The 25,265-nt window shown below is 43.2% G+C and overlaps 1 protein-coding gene across 1 annotated transcript in view; it reads left to right on the plus strand.

Annotated features, from left to right (window-relative positions):
- PTPRJ (protein tyrosine phosphatase receptor type J) overlaps positions 1-24,201 on the plus strand; it is a 162,542-nt gene extending 138,341 nt beyond the window's left edge. Inside the window, exons 14-23 of the mRNA XM_082747992.1 lie at positions 1,317-1,404; positions 4,931-4,972; positions 5,592-5,706; positions 7,678-7,768; positions 9,669-9,742; positions 9,846-9,980; positions 11,957-12,076; positions 15,318-15,478; positions 16,685-16,820; positions 20,634-24,201. Coding sequence (XP_082604118.1) covers positions 1,317-1,404; positions 4,931-4,972; positions 5,592-5,706; positions 7,678-7,768; positions 9,669-9,742; positions 9,846-9,980; positions 11,957-12,076; positions 15,318-15,478; positions 16,685-16,820; positions 20,634-20,792 — 1,121 coding nt within the window. The 3' untranslated portion in view covers positions 20,793-24,201. The remainder of the gene's footprint in view (positions 1-1,316; positions 1,405-4,930; positions 4,973-5,591; positions 5,707-7,677; positions 7,769-9,668; positions 9,743-9,845; positions 9,981-11,956; positions 12,077-15,317; positions 15,479-16,684; positions 16,821-20,633) is intronic.
- Positions 24,202-25,265: the final 1,064 nt, after the last annotated feature.

Consider the following 25,265-nt stretch of genomic DNA (forward strand, 5'->3'; position numbering starts at 1 on the left):
AGCTGTGACTTTCTCAAGACCAGCCCATTGGTGGTGGGCTGGGGCGGAGGAACCTGAATCCCAAATGCCTGGACTAATTTTATGTCCAAAGATATTTAACGTGCGCACACACACACACATACACACACACACACACTCTGGTTTGAAGACTTTGGGCCAATTGTGAACATCTTTTTTTTTTTTTAAACAATTTTGATGAACAATTTTTTCATGTGTCTGTTAGCCATTTATATGTCTTCTGCCCCCAAACCACATTGAGATACCACCTTATACCAGTTAGAATGGCCAAAATCAACAGAACGGGAAACAACAGGTGTTGGAGAGGATGTGGAGAAAGGGGAACTCTCCTACACTGTTGGTGGGAATGCAAGCTGGTGCAGCCACCTTGTAGAACACTGTGGAGATGCCACAAGAAATTAAAAATAGAGCTTCCCTCTGACCCTGCAATTGCACTACTGGGTATTTACCCCAAACATACAGATGTTCTGAAAAGAAGGGCCATCTGCACCCCAGTGTTCATAGCAGCAATGTCCACAGTCGCCAAACTGTGGAAAGAGCCAAGATGCCCTTCAACGGACGAATGGATAAGAAAGATGTGGTCCATATATACAATGGAGTATTATGCCTCCATCAGAAAGGATGAATATCCAACTTTTGTATCAACATGGACGGGACTGGAGGAGATTATGCTGAATGAAATAAGTCAAGCAGAGAAAGTCAATTATCATACGGTTTCACTTACTTGTGGAACATAAGGAGTGGTATGGAGGACATTAGGAGAAGGAAAGGAAAAGTGAATTGGGGGAAATTGGACGGGGAGACGAAGCATGAGAGACTGTGGACTCTGAGAAACAAACTGAGGGTTCTGGAGGGGAGAAAGTGGGGGGTTGGGTGAGCCTGGTGGTGGGTATTAAGGAGGGCAAGTATTGTATTTTATTTTTTAAATTTTTGTTAACATATGATGTATTATTAGGCCCAGGGGTAGAGGTCTGTGAATCATCAGGCTTACACATTTCACAGCACTCACCATAGCACATACCCTCTCCAATGTCCATAACCCAACCCCCCTCTCCCAACCCTCCTTACCCCGGCAACCCTCAGTTTGTTTTGTGAGATTAAGAGTCTCTTATGGTTTGTCTCCAAGGGGGGGCACGTATTTCATGGAGCACTGGGTGTGGTGCATAAACAATGAATCTTGGAATACTGAAAAAATAAAATTAAAAAAATAAAAAATTTTATTTAAATTCAATTAACATATAGTATATTATCAACTTGTGAGCATCTTCTGAAGTGCCTCCTGTTTGGACTTTTCCCAGGTGTCATCTGTGGAGCAGTTTTTGGGTGCATCTTTGGTGCCTTGGTAATTGTGGCTGTGGGCGGCTTCATCTTCTGGAGAAAGAAAAGGTGACTGTTTGTGTTGACTTCTTTTTTTTTTTTTTTTTTTAAGATTTTACTTATTTCTTTGATAGAGACACAGCAAGAGAGGGAGCACAAGCAGAGGGAGTGGGAGACAGAGCAGCAGACTCCCTGCTGAGCAGGGAGCCTGATATGGGGCTTGATCCCAGGACCCTGGCATCATGACCTGAGCTGAAGGCAGATGCTTAATGACTGAGCCACCCAGGTGCCCCTAAGGGAGCTTTTTACTATGGAAAATTTCAGAGAGTCACACGATTGGAAGGACCAGTGTCATGGCCCACAACCCTCCCTCCCCCCAATCCCTGTGATCCACACTCTCCACTGCTGGCCAGTCCTGCTTCCCCTCAGCCACCCCTGGTCCTGGTGAACACTGCCGTGTAAGGTGCTTCCTCAGAACTGTGCCTTCTGGTTCCAGAATCAGTGGTGTGGTGTTAAGAGATTTCACTCTCGAGTTAGCTATGTATGAACACATGTGTGGTCTGACTAGCAGTAGAGAGCTTTGCTGGGATGTCTAGGAGACTCTGTGATGTGACACTGAGTGTTAAATAGATACAGCGTGTGAGGAGTAAAAATAGCATCTCTGTTTTGAGTGCTTCCTGTGTGACTGGATTTGTGTTTTCCATCAATTCTCATATTCATGGGGCTCTAGGAGGCGGGTCTTGAAAGCCCCATTGCAAGGACACACAAGCTGAGTGTGCGAAGTGTGGAAGAGAACTTGAACCCAGTGTTTGCACTTCATTGCTAGCTCTCTTGTCTGACCATGTGTGGGGCAAGTGAAGCCTGTGTATCTGCTGGCATTCATTCATTCTCAGGTGGGGCCAGCCAGGGAGTTTCCTTCTGGCTCAGAGTCCCTGAAAGCAGCCATGCCAGGGTCTTCTGCCGCCATCTTGCCCTGTTGGGTTGACAGGCAGATTTTAAATGTGTGTGTGTGTGTGTGTGTGTGTGTGTGTGGAGGGGAGTCAAAACAGCTTTATTGTTTCTTGTTGAAGTAAGAGTTATACATGCTTGTGGTAACAAACAAATAAAAAAAGCAGAAAAGAAAAAGAAGAACAAAGGAACTAGATAATTCATAATCACAGCTTCTGCACAAAGCTACATTTCACATTGATATGGTTGTGAAACTCACAGATATGCACACACACACACACACACACACGGAATCATATTATGGACATCATTTTCTAGTCTGGACAGCTTCAAATCTTCTTCATTTTAAGTAGATACAGAGTTTCAACTGTATGGAAATTATTCAATTTTCCTGATGACTTCCGTTTATTTTATTTTATTTTTTTTTGTTACAGTTAGTTAACTTGTCTCTAAATCTTTGGGCACATTCATGATTATTTCCTTAGGCTAAATCCTAAAGTGGGCAGTTTGCTGACTCTTTGGGTATGGTTCCTGTTTCCAATTTTTTTTTTTTTTTAAAGATCTTATTTGTTTGAGTAAGAGAGAGAAAGAGAGAGATAGAGAGAGCATAAGCAGGCGGGAGGGGGACAGGGAGAGGGAGAAGCAGGCTCCCCACTGAGCAGGGAGCTCAGCGATCCCAGGACTCTGAAATGACAGCCTGAGCTGAAGGCAGATGCTTACCCCACTGAACCCCTCAATTTTTTTTTTAAATTTTTAAATTTTTAATTTTTTATAAACATATAATGTATTTTTATCTCCAGGGGTACAGGTCTGTGAATCACCAGGTTTACACTCTTCACAGCACTCACCAAAGCACATATCCTCCCCAATGTCCATAACCCCACCCCCTTTCTCCCAACCCCCCTCCTGGCAGCAACCCTCAGTTTGTTTTGCGAGATTAAGAGTCACTTATGGTTTGTCTCCCTCCCAATCCCATCTTGTTTCATTTATTCTTATCCTACCCCCTTAAGCCCCCATGTTCCATCACCACTTCCTCATATCAGGGAGATCATATGATAGTTGTCTTTCTCCGCTTGACTTATTTTGCTAAGCATGATGTGCTCTAGTTCCATCCATGTTGTCCCAAATGGCAAGATTTCATTTCTTTTGATGGCTGCATAGTATTCCATTGTGTATATATACCACTTCTTCTTGATCCATTCATCTGTTGATGGACATTTAGGTTCTTTCCATAGTTTGGCTATTGTGGACATTGCTGCTATAAACATTCGGGTGCACGTGCCCCTTTGGATCACTACGTTTGTATCTTTAGGGTAAATACCCAGTAGTGCGATTGCTGGGTCATAGGGCAGTTCTATTTTCAACATTTTGAGGAACCTCCATGTTGTTTTCCAGAGTGGTTGCACCAGCTTGCGTTCCCACCAACAGTGTAGGAGGGTTCCCCTTTCTCTACATCCTCGCCAGCATCTGTCATTTCCTGACTTGTTAATTTTAGCCATTCTGACTGGTGTGAGGTGATATCTCATTGTGGTTTTGATTTGTATTTCCCTGATGCCGAGTGATATGGAGCACTTTTTCATGTGTCTGTTGGCCATCTGGATGTCTTCTTTGCAGAAATGTCTGTTCATGTCCTCTGCCCATTTCTTGATTGGATTATTTGTTCTTTGGGTGTTGAGTTTGCTAAGTTCTTTATAGATTTTGGACACTAGCCCTTTATCTGATATGTCATTTGCAAATATCTTCTCCCATTCTGTCACTTGTCTTTTGGTTTTGTTAATTGTTTCCTTTGCTGTGCAAAAGCTTTTGATCTTGATGAAATCCCAATAGTTCATTTTTGCCCTTGCTTCCCTTGCCTTTGGCTATGTTCCTAGGAAGATGTTGCTGCGGTTGAGGTCAAGGAGGTTGCTGTCTGTGTTCTCCTCAAGGATTTTGATGGATTCCTTTCTCACATTGAGTCCTTCATCCATTTTGAGTCTATTTTCGTGTGTGGTGTAAGGAAATGGTCCAATTTCATTTTTCTGCATGTGGCAGTCCAATTTTCCCAACACCATTTATTGAAGAGGCTGTCTTTTTTCCATTGGACATTCTTTCCTGCTTTGTCGAAGATTAGTTGACCATAGAGTTGAGGGTCTATTTCTGGAGCCCCTCAATTTTGATACATACTGACAAATCACCTTCCAGAATTGGTGTGTGTACGTGTGTGTGTTTGTGTTTGTGTGTGTGTGTGTATGTTTTAAACACCAATATGGGGTTTAGCCAACAATGCAGGAGATTGCCAGGATCCCACCACATACCTATAGTGGAGATATTTTCTGGTTTATTCCATTAACTTATTGGGAAGCCCTTCTCGAAGATTATGAAGAAATGACTCTGGCTTTAAAAAGGAGTCATGCTGCGGATTCACGTTTACCTACAGGTATTTCTAACGGTGGCCTGGGCAAGGTTCTTCCATACTTTTGGATGGAATGAAAGAGTTACTTTGCAGATTTGTAACCAGGGTTTGCTGCCTAGACCTCTAAGCTTAGTGTTAGGAAACAAGATTTAGTGTCATATATATATAAAAGGCATTTTGTAGATACATGAAAGTGGAAAAGCCCAGAATTACCCTTTTGTTGGTCTTAATGGGTTTTTGTTTCTTTTAAAACAGGAAAGATGCGAAGAATAATGAGGTATCCTTTTCTCAAATTAAGTAAGTCTCTGGAGTTATGAGCTTTATTTGAAGACATTTGATCCCCCAATCTGTTCAGTAACTATCCAGAGAATTTTTGGTGGAACTTGCTGTCCTTTTTTCTAACACATTTGGCCATGATCATCCTGAAGTTCTTGCTAGCTTTGTTTTTCTGCAAGGAACCTGTTTATTTGTCTCCTGAAGCTAGTAGTTTCCTTGCCATGTTCTCCTAAGGAGAGTAAAACCTCGCTTCCATATTCTACCAATAAATTTGTATTTTGTGATTGTTAAGGAAAAATAAATGGGTTATCAATATCTTGGAGAGGACCTTGTTGGAAGTCACAAAGCCAGTCAGTTATATGAGAGGGTCTAGAAGTGAGATTTCCTGATTGACATTTTAGTAGTTTGTAAATAACATTATAGTGAGCCCTCCTTCCCCCATTTATTACTATGGTTTTTGTTCTTTTGGGAAGATGTTTACTATTATCTCTCGAGTCATGACTGAGTCGGTGTTTCTAATGGATTATTTTTTTCTTTCCCTTTCTATGATGAAGACCTAAAAAGTGAGTAGCTGCTTTAATTTTTTCTAATAACTTATATTTTTCTGTTTTGAGCATGAACTTTATTGCATGTACAAGAGTCCTAAGCAGTTGTTCTATTTTCTTAGATCCAAGTTAATCAAAGTGGAGAATTTCGAGGCCTACTTTAAGAAACAACAAGCGGACTCCAACTGTGGGTTTGCAGAAGAATATGAAGTACGTGGTTGTAAATAATGTGTTTTTTAACTGCTTTATGTTTCTTCCAAAAGTTGGGAACCCGCCCATTTTTGTTGCAAGGAGAAGCGCTGGGTGAGAGGCGGCCCTCTTGGAGGGGGGAGGAGCTCTTGCATGTCCCCCTGGGGGGTCCCACTGTGGCTGCGTGGGCTGCGAGCCCTTAGATGTACCCTCACTGCTAGTGATTTTTGTGTTTAACCTTGTTGAGAAATGAAGAGTATGCAGAGAGAGGGAGAGAAACTGGGCATTTCTGTCCGGGGGCTGTTCACTGGAGTAGTTGGGAAGCTGTGGGGGCTGGCGTGGGGCACCGTGCGGCCCAGGTTTGATTCCTGAGCATCATGAAGAGCTGCGTAAAGAGTTCCCGTGCTTCCATCCTGTTCCGTCAGGTCCAGCGAGCTCTGACCACCCCCGCCAGCCCAGAGCCCCTCCCTCAGAATGGTCACACACACTCACACACTCCCTCTCTCCCTGCCCTTCCCTGCCACCCTCCCCACCCTGCCCTGCGCTGCCTCCCTCACCTGCGGCCCTGCTGCTGTCTCTGCCTGGCTATTTGCATCGGCTTCCTGTGGCTACCATAACAAATCACCACAAACTCGTGGCTTAAAACATTAAATTTGTATTCTCTTGTGCTTCTGGAGGCTCTACTAAGTCCAGAGTCAGGTGTCAGCAGACCAGTCCTCCCTCCATCTCTCTGGGCGGGGATCCCCTTCCTTGCTTCTTCCCAAGTGAGTGGCTCTAGGTGTTCTGTAGCTTGGGGCTGTGTCTCTGCTCTGTGGCTCCCCCCCGCCCCCATCCCTGTGGCTCCCCTCGGGGTGTCTTGGGTGAACACACCTCTTACTAGATTTGGGCCCCCCCTGCAGATTCCGGGATGATCTCACCTCAAGATTCTCAACTTAAATCCATTCTGCAAGACTCATTTCCAAAAGCAGCTCACATCCACAGGTTGCGGGGGTTAGGATGTGGGCCTGCCTTTTTTGGGGGGCTGCCATTCAACCGACTGCACGACTCAAAGCACAGCTCAGGACGTAAATTCTGTCTTTGGGTCCCTTTCCCCTATGGGGTGTTGCCTGTCAGCGACGTCCAGCCTTTATCTAATTCCGCCTCGTTGTAAAGTTAGTGATTTCTGCCTACACCCCGCTCCCAGGTTGTAAGCTCCTTGAAGGCAAGGATTATGCTTTTTCTTTGAGTGGGACCTCTGCATTAGTTTCCACGGGCTGCCGTAACAAAACACCACAGACTGGGTGGCTTCTGACAACAATTATTCTCTCATGGTTCTGGAAATCAGGGGTCCAAAATCAAAGTGTTGGCAATGCCTTGCTTCATTGGAAGCCTCTAGGGAAGGCTCCTGCCAGAAGCTTCGGTCACCTTCTGGAAGCCCCAAGCATTCTTGGTGTGTGGGAGTCTAACTCCTCTGCCTGCCTTCATCTTAGCACACCTGGCTCCCCTCATATGTCTGTATCTTGGTGTCTCTTCTCTTAGAAGGACATCAGTCCTGTTGGATGAAGGGCCCACCCTACTCCAGTATGACCTCATCTTCTTCTTCTTTTTTTTTTTTTTTCTTTTAAAGATTTTATTTATTTATTTGACAGACATAGATCACAAATAGGCAGAGAGAGAGGGGGAAGCAGGCTCCCTGCGGAGCAGAGAGCCCGATGCGGGGCTTGTTCCCAGGACCCTGAGATTATGATCTGAGCCAAAGGCAGAAGCTTAACCCACTGAGCCACCCAGGCGCCCCCATGACCTCATCTTCTTTTGATGACCGTGGCAAAGACCGAAGTTCCAAAAAAGGCTGCATCATTCCCAGGTCCCAGGGATCAGAACTTCAGCCTGTCTTTTTGGTGGACACAGTTTAATCCCAAACACCTCTGCACTTCCACCTTGTTCTGTCGTGCTCTGTGCTCGTTGTAACTAACATCTGGGCACTAAACCAACGGACAACTCATTTGTTTTCAGGATCTGAAGCTTGTTGGAATCAGTCTACCTAAATATGCGGCGGAGCTGGCTGAGAATAGAGGAAAAAATCGCTATAATAACGTTCTGCCCTGTAAGTTGTTGTTGTTGTTGTTGTTGTTTTGTCCCCCCATAGGCTCTTCCCTGTTCTTGGTCTCTGGCTGTCAGGCCTCTAACAGTGGAGGGGAAAGGGATCAGGGCGCTGGCTCGCCATGCCCACGTTCATTCATGAGTCCCCTGTGGGGTGCTAAGCCCTTTATTTAGGCATATTCCACTGAATCCAGCCCTCAGGAGAACCTTATGAAGTAGGTAGTAGAATATTTGGTTTGTAGATGAGAAAATTGAGGCACAGGGTAGCTAAGGGGTTTGCCCAGAGTCGCACAGAGGGCCTTGGAGGGCCAGGGCTATCGTTTCTTTCCGGAAAAGGGCCAGAGTCCCTGCTCTTATCCCCTCTCTCTTAAAGCCCTTCATTTCAGCCACTGTTGCTCTGGAAAGGAAGGGAGCAGGAGGAGGACGGGAGGAATGCTTTCTGCTTATCCAGATACATCTCTGGTGGGCTGATGAGAGCATGCCACAGCTAAATATGACTTGTATTTGAATTCACATATTGGAAAAGTAACAATGTCTGCCTAATGGATGGGGATAGGATCCAGCAAACCAAATGGGGTTTAAAATGAGAGTGATTTATCACATCATCTGTAGAGATGAACTGTAAGCCCTCCTCCACGGAAAGTTCTTTGTGGTCTCTCTCTCTCGGGTGGGAATTAGGGCATGAAGAACTTATCAATAGATTGCAGCTGTGTTCTGATTTCGCTGTCATTTATAGACTCTGCGGATGATTTTTCCACGAGGACATTTAGAGATATTGTCTTTTTTCTTCGAAGCTGTGTTTTTCTTTTCCGGTCTAAAACATTAACTTCTGCTTAGATTCAGGATTTTTTAGCTTCTGCATTCTTTCTCTTTGTGCCTCCTGCCGTCTGTCCTTGTATTGACAGCAGGTACTGGCCCTTGTTCCAAGAAAAATGCTTTCAAAATCAGGCTGGTGGGATGTGCCTCAGAACGGCCCGTGCACGGTTAACTCAGGATCGTTGGCCTGTTCCTGTGAATGTTGCAGGGATCCAGAGTTTGGGAGAGTTTTGGGCTGAAACTCGTGTAGGTCACTGAATTTGGAATTGTCGTGTTATTTTGTCCAGGGGAGGGTGAGATAATATGTGGTCAGATGCAGGGACACACAGGTGATGCTACTGATTACATTTGAAATTCTAACATTACTTCATTTCTTGAGTTGGGCAAGCTTGTGTGTGCATTTATTTTTGTAGTGTTTAGACGCAACTGATAAATGGTGTGTGTATTTTTAAGATGAAAACACAAGGATTTTGTGTTTTAGATCTTCCCACCCATAGTAGTCTTCCACATTCAGCGTATGCCTGAGTTTGGTACTTTTTGTAATGACATTTTTAGGAGAATAGAGAAAGTATGGAGACCTTTCCTTCGTGGGAGGAGCACTAGATTTGAATTCTGAGTGTCTTTGACCAGACATGAGTACTTAATCTCACAGACCCTCAGTTTCCTCATTTGTAAAATGGGCACAAAAGCCAGAAGGGCAGTTTTGAGGAATAAATACAATTGTTCAGTGCATCTCTTGGCTTGTGGCATGCACACCAAGGATGCTAATAGCAGTAGGTTGGTGTTGTCTGAGAAGGAGGTCTGGCGCAATGAAGAGCTCGGACCCTCGCTGCAGGCTGCCTGGGGGTCGAATCCTGGCTCTGCCAGTGCGTAGCTCTGCTGGGCTTCTGCAGGCAATTGCCTGATTCCTCTGTGCCAGTCACTTGGGCTGACTGTAAGGATCCAGTAGGTCACCTCCATAAAATGCCATGTGTCACACCTTCAGGATGTGAGAGGAGCCCCTGTGTTGCCATTTTGTACTTTTCTCTCTTGTGTGTAACTCTCCTCAAATATTTCTAATGAGCACCTTTTTTCTCTCAATGCCACAGATGATATTTCCCGTGTCAAGCTTTCTATCCAGACACACTCAGCTGATGACTACATCAATGCCAACTACATGCCCGTAAGTGGAGAGCCGAGCCCAGAGCATGGCTTGTTCGGGGGAAATCTTCGGGGCTCCTCCTTGTGTCTTTGACACTGAATTTGGGTTGCTTCCCATTTTCTAGGGCTACCATTCCAAGAACGATTTCATTGCCACACAAGGGCCTTTGCCCAACACTTTGAAAGATTTCTGGCGTATGGTTTGGGAGAAAAATGTATATGCCATTGTTATGTTGACCAAATGTGTCGAACAGGGAAGGGTAAGTGTTTTATTTTTTACTTAAGTTATTTTAAAATTTATTTTGTTTAATTATTTTAATTTAAATTATTGAATTAAATTAATGCATTCATTTTGACTGCGGTGAAGGCGTATCTTAAGAAGCATTTGTCTTTCTAAAGAAAACACTCCCCCAACCATCAGCACCTCTCTTCTTAGAAACTCATTTTCTGTCTTTTTCTCCTCTAAGAGAAAAGTTTAAAAATATATTTTTTTAAAAAAAGCATTTTATTGTTACCTTCTTTTGTGGATGAATAGCAATGTTCTCTATTCACGAGGTCGCTGCTGGAGTTATAAGTAGTAGGGGTGCGGTCAGCTCCACACAGAGCTCGTGGGACTGGAGCACAGGGTCATCTCCCTGCTGGGAGTGGGCGCCAGCCCTTTGTGTCTCTAAGCAGCCAGCATCTCATCTGTAAGATGAGGGATTTGACCAACTTGGTGATCAAACATAGCTTTTAACACTGGAACCCCTCCTCTACCCCAGATCTCAGACTCCTCCCCAGATAAATCTCAGCTCTCCCCTCTCTCCCTCTAATATTCTTCATTTCGCTTTAATTTAGCAGATGTTTACCCTGCTCCAAATACGTGTAGGGTGCTGTGCTACGGGCTGGGGATGGGGGAGGGAAAGATAACAGTGAGCCCTAAGAGGTGGTTCCCATTTCACACGGCTCTGGGTATAGAAGCCCGTGTTCTGCCTCACTTCCTTGCATCCAGAGAACAGACTGTCATGCAAACAAAAGAACTTTGCTTATGAATGCAAATAAACTTTATGGTGTGGTGGAGCTCAAGGCCTGCCCTGTGGAACAGTTTCATAAATCAGTGTTAGGCAAATGAAAATGATGTAGTTGAATGAATGGAGAAAACATTTGTTGTTTGTCTCAAGTCAGGGGAGAAGTGGATTTACTAGCTCTGGGTGAAAAAGAAAGGGAGCCAGTCAGTTTACTCCATGTATGTTATTTCTTTCTTCTAACAGCACTCCTTTATAATTATTGTGTAGATGGGGAAACTGAGGCTCAGAGATCTTAAGAACTTGCCCACACAGTAGCAGCTGACACCCAGCTGGGAAGAGGCTGAGCTGAGAGCATCAGCTCCATGTCATTGTGTGTCTGAGTCCTGTGTTCTTTGTGGGAGCAGTGGTCTGGAAACTGGGATCTTTTTAAAAAATACAGGTCCGCAGCCAGAGTCATAAGCCTGGAGGTGGAGTCCGGGCATCTGTTTTTAGAGCAAAATAGACCTCCCTGGGGCGAGTCAGATAATCGGGTTTGGACGGCACCTGCAGTAGAACATACCTCGGAAAGGCGGGGAGGGGGAAGGGAGGAGGGAGAAAGATTGTGTGTTCGTGTGGGTGTATTAAGTCATTTGTCAAATTAGAGATTCAGATATTCTTGCAGAGCAGATGTTTCTTGATTTTTATTCTGTTTACATCTGCCCACCGATTTATTTAAATCGAAGACCTGGAGTGATTTAATTTGATTCTTTTTATTCGTGTCTGTATTTTTATTCTAATTAGTGTGGGTCTGAAAGTACTGGGGAAGGTTCTCATTTCTTTTAGCTGCACGGGGTTATGGGTCAGTCTGAGTTTAGTTCGGAGGACAGTCGTGGGCTGGTGGCCGTCGGAGCCGAAGGAAGCCGGCTGGGACTGTGTCCTCAGAGAAGGGACAATGACTGTTCTGCTCTAAATCCATTTTCATGCAGAAATGGGGGCTCAGGGGGGGCCAGATCTTCTGAGTTCTCAGGAGAAGCCGGGAATCTGGAATTTTATGAGAAACGTCCCAGTTGTAAAAGAGTTGGCCATAATTGTAAATTAAAAAGACAATTTTGGGAGTCTGACAGAACCCAGCTAAAGGGCCAACGCAGTCTCTGATGCAAGTTTCCAAGAGCCAGTCTTCCTTATGAAGCTGTAGTGATGGCGGACGGTGCGACCTGACTTTTTTGAATAAAAATGCAATTTTACTCTAGACCAAATGTGAGGAGTACTGGCCCTCCAAGCAGGCTCAGGATTATGGGGACATAACGGTGGCAATGACATCAGAAATCGTTCTTCCAGAATGGACCATCAGAGACTTCACGGTGAAAAACGTAAGTAAGAGGCCAAGATGGATAGGCCTCAGAAAAGAAGACCCTATAGTAGTTTGGGGTGATAGTTTTAGGTTGATATTAACCAATATATATACTTTTTGTTATGCATCAGAAAAATACTTTTGCTCTCTTTTCACAGAATGAAAACGATCTGCATACACTCTAAAGCAACCCTTAGCTTTAACTTTCTTAAGAGAAAGTTCATGTTATTTTTTATTTTCCCTTTTGAAGTGTAGTTCATGTAGAATATTACGTTAGTTTCAGGTGTACGGCCTAGTGACCCAGTAATTACATACTTTACGTGGTGCCCACTGGGGTAAGTGTAGCCCCCATCTGTCACCATACAACCTTATTCCGACATTATTGATTCTAGTCCCTGTGCTGTCCTCTTTGTCCCTGTGACTTACACATTTTGTAAGTGGGAGTTTGTGGGTCTTAGTACCCTTTACCCCTTTCGCCCCCTCTGACCCACTTCCCCTCTGGCAGCCACCAGCTTGTTCTGTTTTTTTCTCAGTCTGGTGTTTTGTTTTGTTTTGTGTTTGTTTTTGCTACTGTATGTTATTCTGGAACGAGATGAATCTTAAGAACAAGGATCCGCAGCAGCCACTGTTCCTTCCGCTTTCAGGTCACTTGTTCATAGAGTTTTTGTTACAGACTGAGGCCCTTTTGGATTATTTGGTTGCAAATATGACCTCAGGAGTGGCACTTTGCAGTTGGGAGTAGTTTATGAGAGCGGTTACATTAATAAGATTTCTGGGCATATAGACATGGCCTTACCACCCAGCTCCCGCCAAAAGTTAGGGAAAAAAAACCCAATTACATGGTGAAGACACTGCAGGAAGTCAGATTATGTGTCCTTTTTTCTTTTCTTAAAAAGATTTTATTTATTTATTTGACCAAGAGATAGAGCACAAATAGGCAGATTGGCAGGCAGAGGGAGAGGGAGAAGCAGGCTCTCCACTGAGCAGGGAGCCCGATGCAGGACTCGATCCCAGGACCCTGGGATCATGACCTGAGCTGAAGGCAGCCGCTTAAATGACTGAGCCACCCAGGCGCCCCGTGTCCTTTTTTTTATAGGGTGTCTAGAAATAGAGGCAATGAAGCCACATTGATATCTTTTGGTGAGTGTGTAAATTGGTATAGCCCTTTGTGGTTTATATCAAAAGCATCAAAATAACCATTCTCCTTTGATCTGGTGGTTTAATGTTTGAGAGTCTGTCTTAAAGTAATAATCTGAAATAGAGGACAAGGCTTATTATTCACAAAGAGGCATCTTGGCATTATTTATAATGGAGGGAAGATTTGGAGCCTGTTCAAATATCTAGCTTTCAGAGAATAGATAACTAAACTATAGGTTATCTAGTCAGTGTATCATTATTTAGCTATTAGAAATGATGGCTACATAGACTGTGTAATTACCATGGAGAGATGCGGGATTGCAATTAAGTGAAACACACCGGGAGACAAACGTCTATGCCTATTGTGAATATTGCACCAAAGAAAAGCCTGGGAGTAGAGTCAGTGGAGTTAACTTTTATGGGACTTGGTGGGTTAGGTTCTGTTTGACAAGAATTATCCTTGAAGATTCCAAAAGTCCTGGAGACAAGGTAGTATATTAAGTATTAATTCTTCACTGAGTGCTGTGTCTCAAAGGAGTTGCCTTCAATTAATATTTCAATTCCTCCCCTGGAGGTGCTGTCAAATCTGTTATCACACGTTGATGGAGCACGTAGTGGTTGAGAAACCCTCATAATGCACTTATTCTATAGATTTTGCCCATTTTAACCAGACCAGGTTATCCTCGGTTGCTTTCGTGCTTGGGGAGAGGAACCCCCTTGCGGGAGGGGAATCATGGGTGGCTTTGTTCACATCATTTAAACAAAATTACCACAATGTTATCATCTTTTAACTAAACCCCAGTCTTCATTTGGATTTCACATTTTTCCCCAAAAGCCCTTTCCTGTTCCAGGATCGAATGATTCCAGGAGACCATGTAGCATTTAGTAAAATACCACTTTCCCCCCTAAGGCTCCTTTTTAATTACACAAAGTGCATGAATATATTTTCCTTCTTAAAAGTGGGAACACAGCAGATAGAACTAGAAGTTTCTTTGGACTGCCACCCCTAAGCTGAGCCCCTGGCCACCCTCTGTAGAGATAATGCTGAAAAGTCTGACCTCCCGCTACACCTCCCTGACCTCTTGTCTCTCACAGCTGCTTTCCTTCTTTGGATGAATACTTGTGGTTCAGTTTGTGACTGTCCCCTTTGTGTGTATAAGACTTCACAGTACCCTCTCCTCCACTCTGCCTTTTTTCTCTACTCTTTCCCCATATTTTGAACAATGTGAATGCACTGCTTTTGTAATGTATATACATAAAAAAAAAAAGAAGCTTCCAAAGGTAGCTCTCATAAAGGAGATGGAAATGCCTAGAGTCCAGATGTAGGTATGAGGCTGAGCTCAGTGCCCAGGGCTGGGCATAATGAGCACAGTTGAATAGGGACAGGAGTGGTCCAGCCTGGGTGGAATTCTGATAATAACAGGTGCCTGCCTTTGTCCATGGTAGGAAACCAGCCCGTGTCATCACTCACTCTGTTACAACAAGATCCACTTTCTATTGTCTGTCTGATGTTGAAATAGATGTGTTTTTTTTGTGTGTTGGGGGCAGGGAGTTCCTTTTCTCAAACTTCTGCAATTCTAAATATTTACTTAGTGCTCACTAGCTACCTGCTCTGAGACTCTCTGGAAGGCGTGCAGATTGTGAGGCAGATGTGCCCCAAAGGTTCCAAGTATCAGAGCCGTATCAGTATAATTCATTTTTGGTGTTTTGGTTGATGACATTCCTAGGTGGGTTCAGGGATGGGCTTCTGGAGGCTCCAAGGAGCTGTAGGTCTAAGACTGTGAGAGCATTACAGGCAGGCACCTGCTGTGGGAAAGGAAGGTCTGAACTCAGGGTCCTAGGAAGAGGCTGCCTCTGAGCTGAGTGTGGGGGAGTCACTTCACTTTTTGGAATCTTAACGGAAGGGTGAGAACCCCTCCTTCTGGAGCATATTGTGGGCTTTGATGAGCACATCAGAGTGTGGGCAAGCACTTTATCCATTGTTGTAGCAATGTAATATTGCAACTTTTACTTGTAACCACTCCTATCTAGCTGCTAGTCAACCATCCCGTGCAGCTCGGCATTCCCGGATGGCTCCGTTTCACTAGGTCTTCTCGGACGCTTATCTCTTTCTTGGCTTTTAGATCCAGACAAGTGAGAGTCACCCTCTGCGACAGTTTCATTTCACCTCCTGGCCGGACCACGGCGTTCCCGACACCACGGACCTGCTCATTAACTTTCGGTACCTTGTTCGTGACTACATGAAGCAGAGTCCTCCTGAGTCACCCATTCTGGTCCACTGCAGGTATGCAGACGTGCTCCGTGTGTGACAGATTTCAAGTGCCATATCAGACAGACTTTAGAAAAGCAAGGCCCAAGAGGGAACGCAGTAGGCATTTGCAAATTCAAGAACGGTTTGTATAAAGGACCAGGAACTGGAATGGGGGTTGGCAAACTATATAACCTGTGGACCAGATCTGGTATATTGCCTCTATTTTTTTCTTTTTAAACTACAGTGTACTCTTATTTCTTATTTATAACATTTTCTTATAAAATAGTTCAATTTTACAAAATAGTTCAAACAGCAGTCTAATAAAGTATAAAATGAGGTCATTTTTTTTTTTAATTAGTAAGATCTTACGTCATGAAGTCTCTACTTATCCGTCTCCTTCCTACACAGTTAAACATGGTCCTAACATGGATCCGAATCATTCCTTTGCATGCTTTTGTATTTTATTTGATATGTTCCTGTGGGTTTTATATAGCTTTTTACTTTTACCAGATTTTATGATACAGGCATCACTCTGCAACCTCCTTTCTTCTTTTAGCATTTTGGTTTGTTACTTAACAAAGTTGGAGCACATAGTTCTAGTTCATTTTATTGATTTATTAATGAATTTTTTTGGGCATACAAAATCTGTGTGTAAATTAATGTATACGGGTCCATCACCACAATGTCTTTGGCTGCGTAGTTTTGTAAATAAAGTTTTATTGGAACAGAACCATGCTCATTTATGTATTATCTGTAATTACTTTCATGCTAAAATGGCAGAAAGAGGCCATTTTGCCTGCAAAGCCAAGGATATTTATTATCTGGTCCTTTACAGAAAAAGTTTACCCCCCCCTTCCTTCTTTAGAACAATAGGACTCTAGCTTTTAAGCTAAAGAAATTAATTTAGGACAGAAGAAGAGTGGGGCTTTGTGGCCCTACCAGGAATAAGTTGATGAAACTTGTCATCCTAGGTTATGGTGGTGACTTGAACGACACTAAGATTTAAGAAGGTCTAGCCAGATGTTTTATTTGTGTCATTTGCCTCCAATTGAACGTTACGGCTGGGGTCCCAGTCCCAAGCTAACGCAGTCCCACTTGCCAGGATTTCAGTAGAGCAGATGTTTAACCATCCTTGGTGTTGATAGTGGGGGAGAGCAAGATATATGTACAAAGGGGGACACTTGAGAGTTTTATGTTCAAGTAACCCATGGTGATGTGCTCATTTCTTTTTCTCTTCAGTGCTGGCGTTGGAAGGACAGGCACGTTCATTGCCATCGATCGTCTTATCTACCAGATAGAGAATGAGAACATGGTGGATGTATATGGGATTGTGTATGACCTTCGAATGCACAGGCCCTTAATGGTGCAAACAGAGGTGAGGCCAAGCTCTGTGTTTGTCAGGTTGCCTTTTCAATATGTTTTTAGAAGGTTGCATCATATCACATTCTTGAGTTAAGACATTGCACCTTCTTCATCTTTCTGGCTCTGGGCTGTGAGGCATTCTTTAAGATCCTTAACTGATGTGTGATTGAATGATTTGATATAGTGAGATAGTGGTAACTGATATCAGCAATGGAACTGTACAAACCAAGATAACGTCAGGATTCCCTACCTTGCAGCTACTGACTCATCACATAATCTGAACTTTGGCTTCTGGGTTGTAAACTCATAAAACTGGTATTATCACACTTTGTTCCTAAGAAGGTCTGACCATCCTTAAAATGAGCTCCTGAATGGACTCATCAGATGTTAACGATGTGAATGAAATGGATGTTGCTGCATTCATACCACTGTGTATCCTCACCCAGCCAAGGAAATATTATACAACGGCAATTATCATAGCTACAGGGGGGTGGCTGGCCAGTTGAGAAGATGAATGCTTAATATCTACAATGTCAGTTGGGTAAGACCGTTGGATTTGGCTTTCCCTGAGATGTTCCTGTTAAACATTGTTTTCGAGTCACATTCTCAACAACCATAATGGGAAATCACCTTCCTTGATGCTGTCGGGGTGGAACACGTCTTGACTGGGATGAGAACAGAACATTAATTTTGTATCAGGCTGTCACCCCGTACCAATTTAGAACTCCATGAATATGTGCTGTGTTTTTGATTCTAGCAGGGAATATTCTGGAGGCCTGGGTATATTGTGTGCTTTGGGGTGAGCGGCATGGTTGTGGTCCAAAGAGTGGAATTCACCTCTGTGTTGTGCAGAAGAGAGATTTTCTTTTTTCTGCTATACTTATGTAGAGTAGGACTCAGTCTTTTATCCCCTTTTGAGAAACCCAGAAATCTTACACCTGCCTACAAAGTCTTTTCTTGTTTGTTTTCTTTTATAGTTTGAAAGTAATGTAAATGTGTTTATTTTAAAAAAAATTTTATTTTATTTTTAAAAAAATTTGAGAGAGAGCACACTTGCATGAGCAGGTGTGGTGGGAGTGGGGGGAAGGGGTAGGGAGAGTTTTTTTGTTTTGTTTTGTTTTTTTTTTGCAGTGTGAGGAATGTTTATTTGTTTTGTTTTTTACTTTTTTTAAAAAATTATTTTTGTTAACATATAATGTATTAGTTGCCCCAGGGGTACAAGTTTGTGAATCATCAGGCTTACACACTTCATAGCACTCACCATAGAACATACCCTCCCCAATGTCCGTAACCCAGCCACCCTCTCCACACCCCCCTACCCCTCGGCAACCCTCAGTTTGTTTTGTGAGATTAAGAGTCTCTTATGGTTTGTTTCCTTCTCGATCTCATCTTGTTTCATTTTTTCCTTCCCTACCACCCAAATCCCCCACCCTGCTTCTCAAATTTCTCATATCAGGGAGATCATATGATAATTGTCTTTCTCTGATTGGCTTATTTCGCTCAGCATAATACCATCTAGTTCCATCCTAGTTGTTGCAAATGGCAAGATTTCATTTCTTTTGATGGCTGCATAATATTCCAGTGTGTGTGTGTGTGTGTGTGTGTGTGTGTGTGTGTATATCACATCTTCTTTATCCATTCATCTGTTGATGGATATCTAGGTTCTTTCCATAGTTTGGCTATTGTGGACATTGCTGCTATAAACATTTGGGTGCACGTGCCCCTTCAGATCATTACATTTGTATCTTTAGGGTAAATACCCAGTAGTGCATTGCTGGGTCACAGGGTAGCTCTATTTTCAACTTTTTGAGGAACCTCCATGCTGTTTTCCAGAGTGACTGCACCAGCTTGCATTCTCACCAACAGTGTAGGAGGGTTCCCCTTTTTCTGCATTGGTAGAGAGAGAATCTTAACCAGGCTCTGTACCCCCAGTGTGGAGCCCCATATGGGGCTGAGATCATGACCTGAGCCGAAATCAAGAGTCAGATGCTTGACAGACTGAGGCCCCCAGGCACCCTGTAAACTTGTTATCTTAAAACATCTGACAGAACAGGATTATGTTTCTCTATTACTTTTTCTTCCCCAATCCTGCTCCCTAGAGATAGCCAATGCTTACGGTTTGTATATATCATTACAGGTTTCTTTATGTACATCTGTAGAAAAACATGTACACACACACATACACAGTATCTTTTTTTTTCTTCTGGCTATTGCTTTTTATAAACTGAGTACAGTTGACATGCAATGCTATTTAGTACATTTAGTACATTAGGGGTACAACATAGTGATTCAGCGAGTCTATATGTAATGTTATTCCCACTGCAAGTGTAGCTACCATCTGTTACCATACAACGTTATTACAATATCACTGATTCGATTCTCTATGCTATACCTTTTACCCTCTTGGCTTATTCATCCCGTAACTGGAAGCCTGTACCTCCCACTGCCCTTCCCCCATGTTGCCCATCCCCTGTCTCCCTCCCTTCTGGCAATCAGCAGTTCTCTGTATTTGTGGGTTGGTTTCTGTTTTTCATTTGTTTGTTTCGATTTTTAGATTCTATGTTTAAGTGAAATCTAATGATATTTGTCTTTCTCTGTCCATCTTATTTCACTTAACATAATACTCTGTAGATCTGTCCATGTTGTCACAAATGGCAAGATTTCACTCTTTTTTATGGCTGAGTAATATTTCATTGTCGATCTATACCGCATCTTCTTTATCCATTCATCTATCAGTGGATGCTTAGGTTGCTTCCATGTCTAGGCTACTGTGAATAATATTACAATAAACATGGGGTTGCATCTACCTTTTTCAGTGAGTGCTTTTGTCTTCATTGGGTAAATATTGAATAGTGGAATTATTGGGTTGTAATGGTATATCTCTTTTTAATTTTTTTGAGGAAACTCCATACTGTTTTTTCACAGAGACTGTGCCAATTTACATTCCCACCAATAGTGCAAGAGTGTTCCCTTTTCTTGGCATCCTTTTTGTTTTTTGTCCTTTTTCCCTGCCATTTTGACAGGTGAGAGGTGATACCTTATTGTGGTTTGGATTTGCATTTCCCTGATGTTGAGTGATATTGAGAATCTTTTCATGTGTCTGTTGGCCATCTGTATATCTTCTTTGGAAAAATGTCTATTCAGGTCCTCTGCCCAATTTCTAATCAGATTTTTTTTTTTGATGTTGAATTGTATAGGTTCTTTACATATTTTAGATATTAACACATAGAGTATTTTTAAAAAATTGAATCCTATTTTATATATAATACTACACTGTAATTTTTTTCTCTTATAGCGTCATGGATCTTTCTGTCAGCATATACCCCTTCTTCCTCTTTCTTTTTAATGGCTACAGATTCTGACAAGCTTGCCTGAGGTTGTCCCCACTGAACTCTACCCTGCTTATCCCCCTTTAACACATCCCCTCTGTTGAGAATCACAATTTACTTCTTACACAGTACATGCTCGCTAACCAAGTAATTCTTGCTGGACTTTTTCTTGTTTGAATGTATATGTGCCTTATTTCTTCCACATTCCTTTTTTGCTCTTCCCCAAGATTCTGGGACTCCTCCTTAGGGAGGGGAGGTGTGGGGAGTGTGTCCCTCTGGTTAAGAATGATTGATGATGAGAATCTTGCTATCTGTGGTTTCAGATTTTACCAGAATGTGGCAGCTTCTTGATAAACGTGAACTTGAAGTGTTCACTGGGTGTGTGGCGGGGTGGTTGGTGGGTTTGGGGGAGTGGTGGTAATCTGAAAATAGCCTTGGTTGCTAATACTCTCTGGGACCTCTCTGCTCATTGGCTTTCTCTTTTTACTCTTCTACAGGACCAGTATGTTTTCCTCAACCAGTGTGTTCTGGATATTATCAGATCCCAGAAGGACTCAAAAGTTGATCTCATCTACCAGAACACAACCGCAATGACAATCTATGAAAACCTTGCTCCCGTGACTGCGTTTGGAAAGACAAATGGTTATATTGCCTAATCCCAAAGTCAGACCTTTCTGGAGTTACCTGGACCGTCACACCCACAGCAAAGGAAAATGCCCCGATGTGGACATGTTTTTATATGTCTAATATCTTAATTCTTTGTTCTGTTTTGTTAGAACTAATTTGAGGGTGTGAGGCTGCACAGGACAGATGAGAAGTTGGGGCTGACAGGGGCTGTGGATGGGTGGTGAGCTAATCTACTACATTCCTGATCACCAATGGGATGAGTTCACTTTTTGTTTTTTTTTTTTTAAATTTTCTTAAGAATTATGGAACACCAGGAAAAGTGAGCTATGACTTTTTTTTTTCTTTTTCAAAACAGATTCTTTTTAAAAAAGACTATTTTATATGATTCACATGCTAAAGCCAGGATTGTGTTGGGTTGAATATATTTTAAGTATCAGAGGTCTATTTTTACCTACTGTATCTTGGAATCTAGCTGATGGAAAATACATAATTGTGGATGATTATCATGTAGGGAGGGGTACGTGGTGCCTCTCCTGCCTGGGTTTTCTATTTGAACATGTGCCTTTTCTGAATTATGCTTCCACAGGCAAAACTCAGTAGATATCTCTATTTTTGTATTGAATCTCATAATTGGAATATACGGAATATTTAAACAGTAGTTTAGTATCCGAGGTTCAGCCTTCTCAGTAACATTCCTGTTCTCATTTGACTAGAGGAGGCCTCCCCTCCCCTTCACCTCCCTGCTGTTTTGTGCTCTATTCTTTCTTCCCTTTTCCCTCCCACTTTTCCCCAAAGACACTTCTGTTGGTCACATTTTCAGCCCATTGGTTGGTTGAGTGAGAGGGGAAACCAGGTATCACCTTGAGAATTTGTGGGGTGGGGTTAGGGGAGGGAAGCAAAGGAACCCTACAGTGACATGATCTCCTTTTCTTGTCCCTCTTTTATCCTTTTTCTTGTTTCTGTATTTGGTAAGAAGGATTATTTAAAGGTGCAATATGTGATTTAGTGATTCATGATGCTCTAGGTTTTTAGTAATGTTTTACTCAGGTTGCATTTTATGTGTGTCTGTGTGTCTGTGTATATGTGTGTGTGTGTGTTTAAAAGCGTGGCAATCTGTGAACACTTCAGTGTGAAAACAGTGTCTGACTAATCCCTCCTCCCTCAAAGTCCACTGGCTTTAGTCTATCTGCAGTGACACACATCCATATCTACTGTATATATATATACTAAACTCTTAAAACAGTCATTCCTTTGAATTGAGGTGTACAAAGTTTGAATTTGTATCAAAGATGTAATTATTTTTAAAACCTCTTTTCACTATACTGCTGCTGTAATTACTTTGATTTTTTAAAAATGTAGATTAATTTTTTTTTTTTTTTTGGGCTTCAGGTGTTGTATCCACCAAGAATTTTCAGAATTTATGTGGATTTATTTTATTGGTACATAATCTGTAAACTTCTCAAGGCATTAACATGAAAGGATTTGTTTCTTTTTATTTTATATTGTGGCTCAGGTTATATTTGGAAGAAGTTTTGGGTTTCTCCTCCTATAGGCAATGAAGTATATAAGGTCTTATGAAGGAATTGCCAGGTTCCTGGAATCCTGTGGCTGTTTTCCACAGTAATAAATCCTGCTGTAAACTTAGGACAATTGTGTCCGAGTGAAAACAGGGGCAGGGTCTTCTCCGAGTGCCCTGGTCACCGTTGACCTGGGGGAGCCCGTCTCCTGCCCCTGCTGTGTTCCTCACTCTGCTGGCGCTTTGAGAGCTGACTGGACATGTTAGTGGGTCATGAAGGGTGAACCACAACTGAACGCCCTTGGTTCAGTTCCGAGGTTTAGCGCTTGTACGTCTTTTGTCCCCCTTTTCCCTTTGAGGTACTGAAAGGATTAAAAGGAGAGGTGGAGAAGGTGTCGCGTTTGGGGAGAACTTCCTTCCCACAGAGAAATTGCACTTTTTGCCAAATCCTTTGCTTTCTTTCATGGCAAGCAGTTCATTTAGCATCAGGCCCTTAAAGGAATGGGTGGTACGGGCCTGGATGGGCCCTCTGGACTCTGTTTCAGGGGGGCCTTCAGCTCTTGAGGTCTGCATCAGGGAAGCCATGCCATCCCAGGCTGCTGAGTGATGTCGGGTTTGGGCAGATGGCTTCCAAACCTTCACACTGGTCTGCCCCTCGATGCACCCAGATCTTGGAGAGTTCCTTGACCCCATCGAGAGGCTCTTGCCTGGGCAGAAATTCTGTTGGCCACACCCCTCTCTACTTCAGTTGTCAGGAAGCCACTGGGATGGGTGTTTAGGTGTCAAGTCCCTTTAAAAGTCTAAAAATCCCTTTAAAAGGTTAAAGCAACAGTAACTGTAAACCTATTGTATAAAAAACACACAAAACACCCAGAAATCCTCCTCCCTTCTACCCGATATGGGTTTGGGAAACAGGCAGCTGCCCCAGCAAGCCACTCTCAAATCCTGGGAAGAAGGCTTGTGGTCTGGATTCCACGTGGCAGGTCACATGAAGGTCACGATGCTTCTTTGCATCCTGAAGAGGACTGGGTTTGGGGCTGGTGGGGTCGTGAGGGTATTTATAGCACAGTGTTTGAAAAGGGAAGAAAATTGTGTAAATATAAAGAACACATGGGCTGGAGGTTGGCCATAGGAAACAGAAGGTGCTTTTGAGCTCCTGTGCCAAAGCCTCCCAGGAATAGAGAACTAAAATCTGAGGAATCTAGTGGAATCGCGGAGAGGGTGTGATCATCCCTGCTTCAGTATTTGCCAGTTGCACACAGAAAAACAGCCAGGATGGGGTTAGTTATCAGTGAAAGATTGGTGGTCAGTTGGTTGGGGGCATTTGGGTCATTGGTACCTTCTCCCAAGAGCAAGGACATTTGCCCCCAAAGGTAAACCTAGTGACACAGGGACCAGTGGAAAATGACATTTGGGGGTCTATTCCCCGTGGGCACGTGGCGACCTCTGGCTGGACTTCGGCACATTTAACTGCACTGGATTTGGGCTTCACGGAGTCAGAGGCTCCTGGGGGATGGGGGCCAATTATGCAGCCGATCCGTGTTTGCTTTTCACCCGAGATGATGTAAAAGCCTGGTTTTCTTTTGCAGCGCTGGGGTGTGCTTATTGAGCTAAATGAGTCTTGGTGACTGATGTTGATTTGCCTCAAAAGTCCAAGTTCTGAGTTTTCAGACTGTGTAGCCGTCAAGTGTTCGACATACTGTAGCTTTTCTCTCTTGGGGGCACATATGAACAGGATGTGTTGATATGGACTCTAAAACTGTAATTTTCTTGTAACTATTTTGGAATGATGCATATTTCTAATGTTTGTTATACTTGTACAGAGTATTGCTGTTGGTTGCTTTTTTTTTTTAAAGGAAAAAAATGGCCTGAAAATTTTTTTTAAAAAGACTCACAAATACCAAATATAAAAAATGTCAACACGCTGTGCCTTTGTTTCTTCCCCCCACCCCCACTTTTTTACTTTGTGTGCACACCAGTTCATTTACGAAGCAGTGTCCTAGCCAGCCTGCAACTTGAGGCATCCTTAACCACAACATGGGGTCCTTTTGGATTTTCTACCTAGTGTTTGTTTCCGGACTGCCACAACAAAGTGCCGCAGACCAGGGGTCTGAAACAGCGGAGACTCACTGTCACACTAGTCGGGGGGCCTGAAGTCCAAAGTGCTGCCAGCTGGTTTCTTTTGAGGCCTCTCTCCTTGGCTTGCAGGTGGCTACCATCTCCCTTTGTCCTCACACGATCTTCCCTCTGTGTGGGTCTGTGTCCTCACCTCTTTCTATCAGGACACCAGCCATAAAGAGTTAAGGCCCCCCAATGACTTAATATTTACTATACTCACCTCTCCTTTTTTTTTTTAATAAAAAATCTCATTATTTAAAATTTTTTATTAATTTTTTTTTACTGTACATCATTAGTTTTTGATGTAGTGTTCCATGATTCATTGTTTACTTAGTACATCCAGGGCTCCCTGCAGTCCGTGCCCTCCTTAGTACCCATCACCGGGCTGACTTATTTTCCCACCCCTCTCCCCTCTGAAACTCTAGTTTGTTTCTTGGAGTCCATGGTCTCTCATGGTTCGTCTCCCTCTCCGATTTCCCCCCTTCATTGAAGACCATATCTCCAAATACATTCTGAAGTACTGGGCTTAGAAGTTTAACATATGAACTCTGGGGAGACATAACTCAGCCCAAAACACACATCCAGGGAGACTACGTGAAGAGGAGACTTGGAAGAAGTGAGTGTGCCTCTAAGATGTGGCTGAATGTGTGCTCAGAGGGTCGGACACCCCCCTACTTCTGCCACTCCGTGGTAGCACGCATGCCATAGGCAAGTGCCCAGGAGTTTCTGAGAATGTTTCGGTGATGATCTGGGGAGTCCCAGAATTGCTGGGATACTGTAGCAATGTGGACAGTTTTTATTTCCCGGGTCTGCTACGCACCAACCACTACACCTCAGCGGCGGAGGGTTCCACTATGAACAAAAGGGG

This window comes from Mustela nivalis, assembly GCF_964662115.1.
Source record: "Mustela nivalis genome assembly, chromosome: 9".
Taxonomy (NCBI): domain Eukaryota; kingdom Metazoa; phylum Chordata; class Mammalia; order Carnivora; family Mustelidae; genus Mustela; species Mustela nivalis.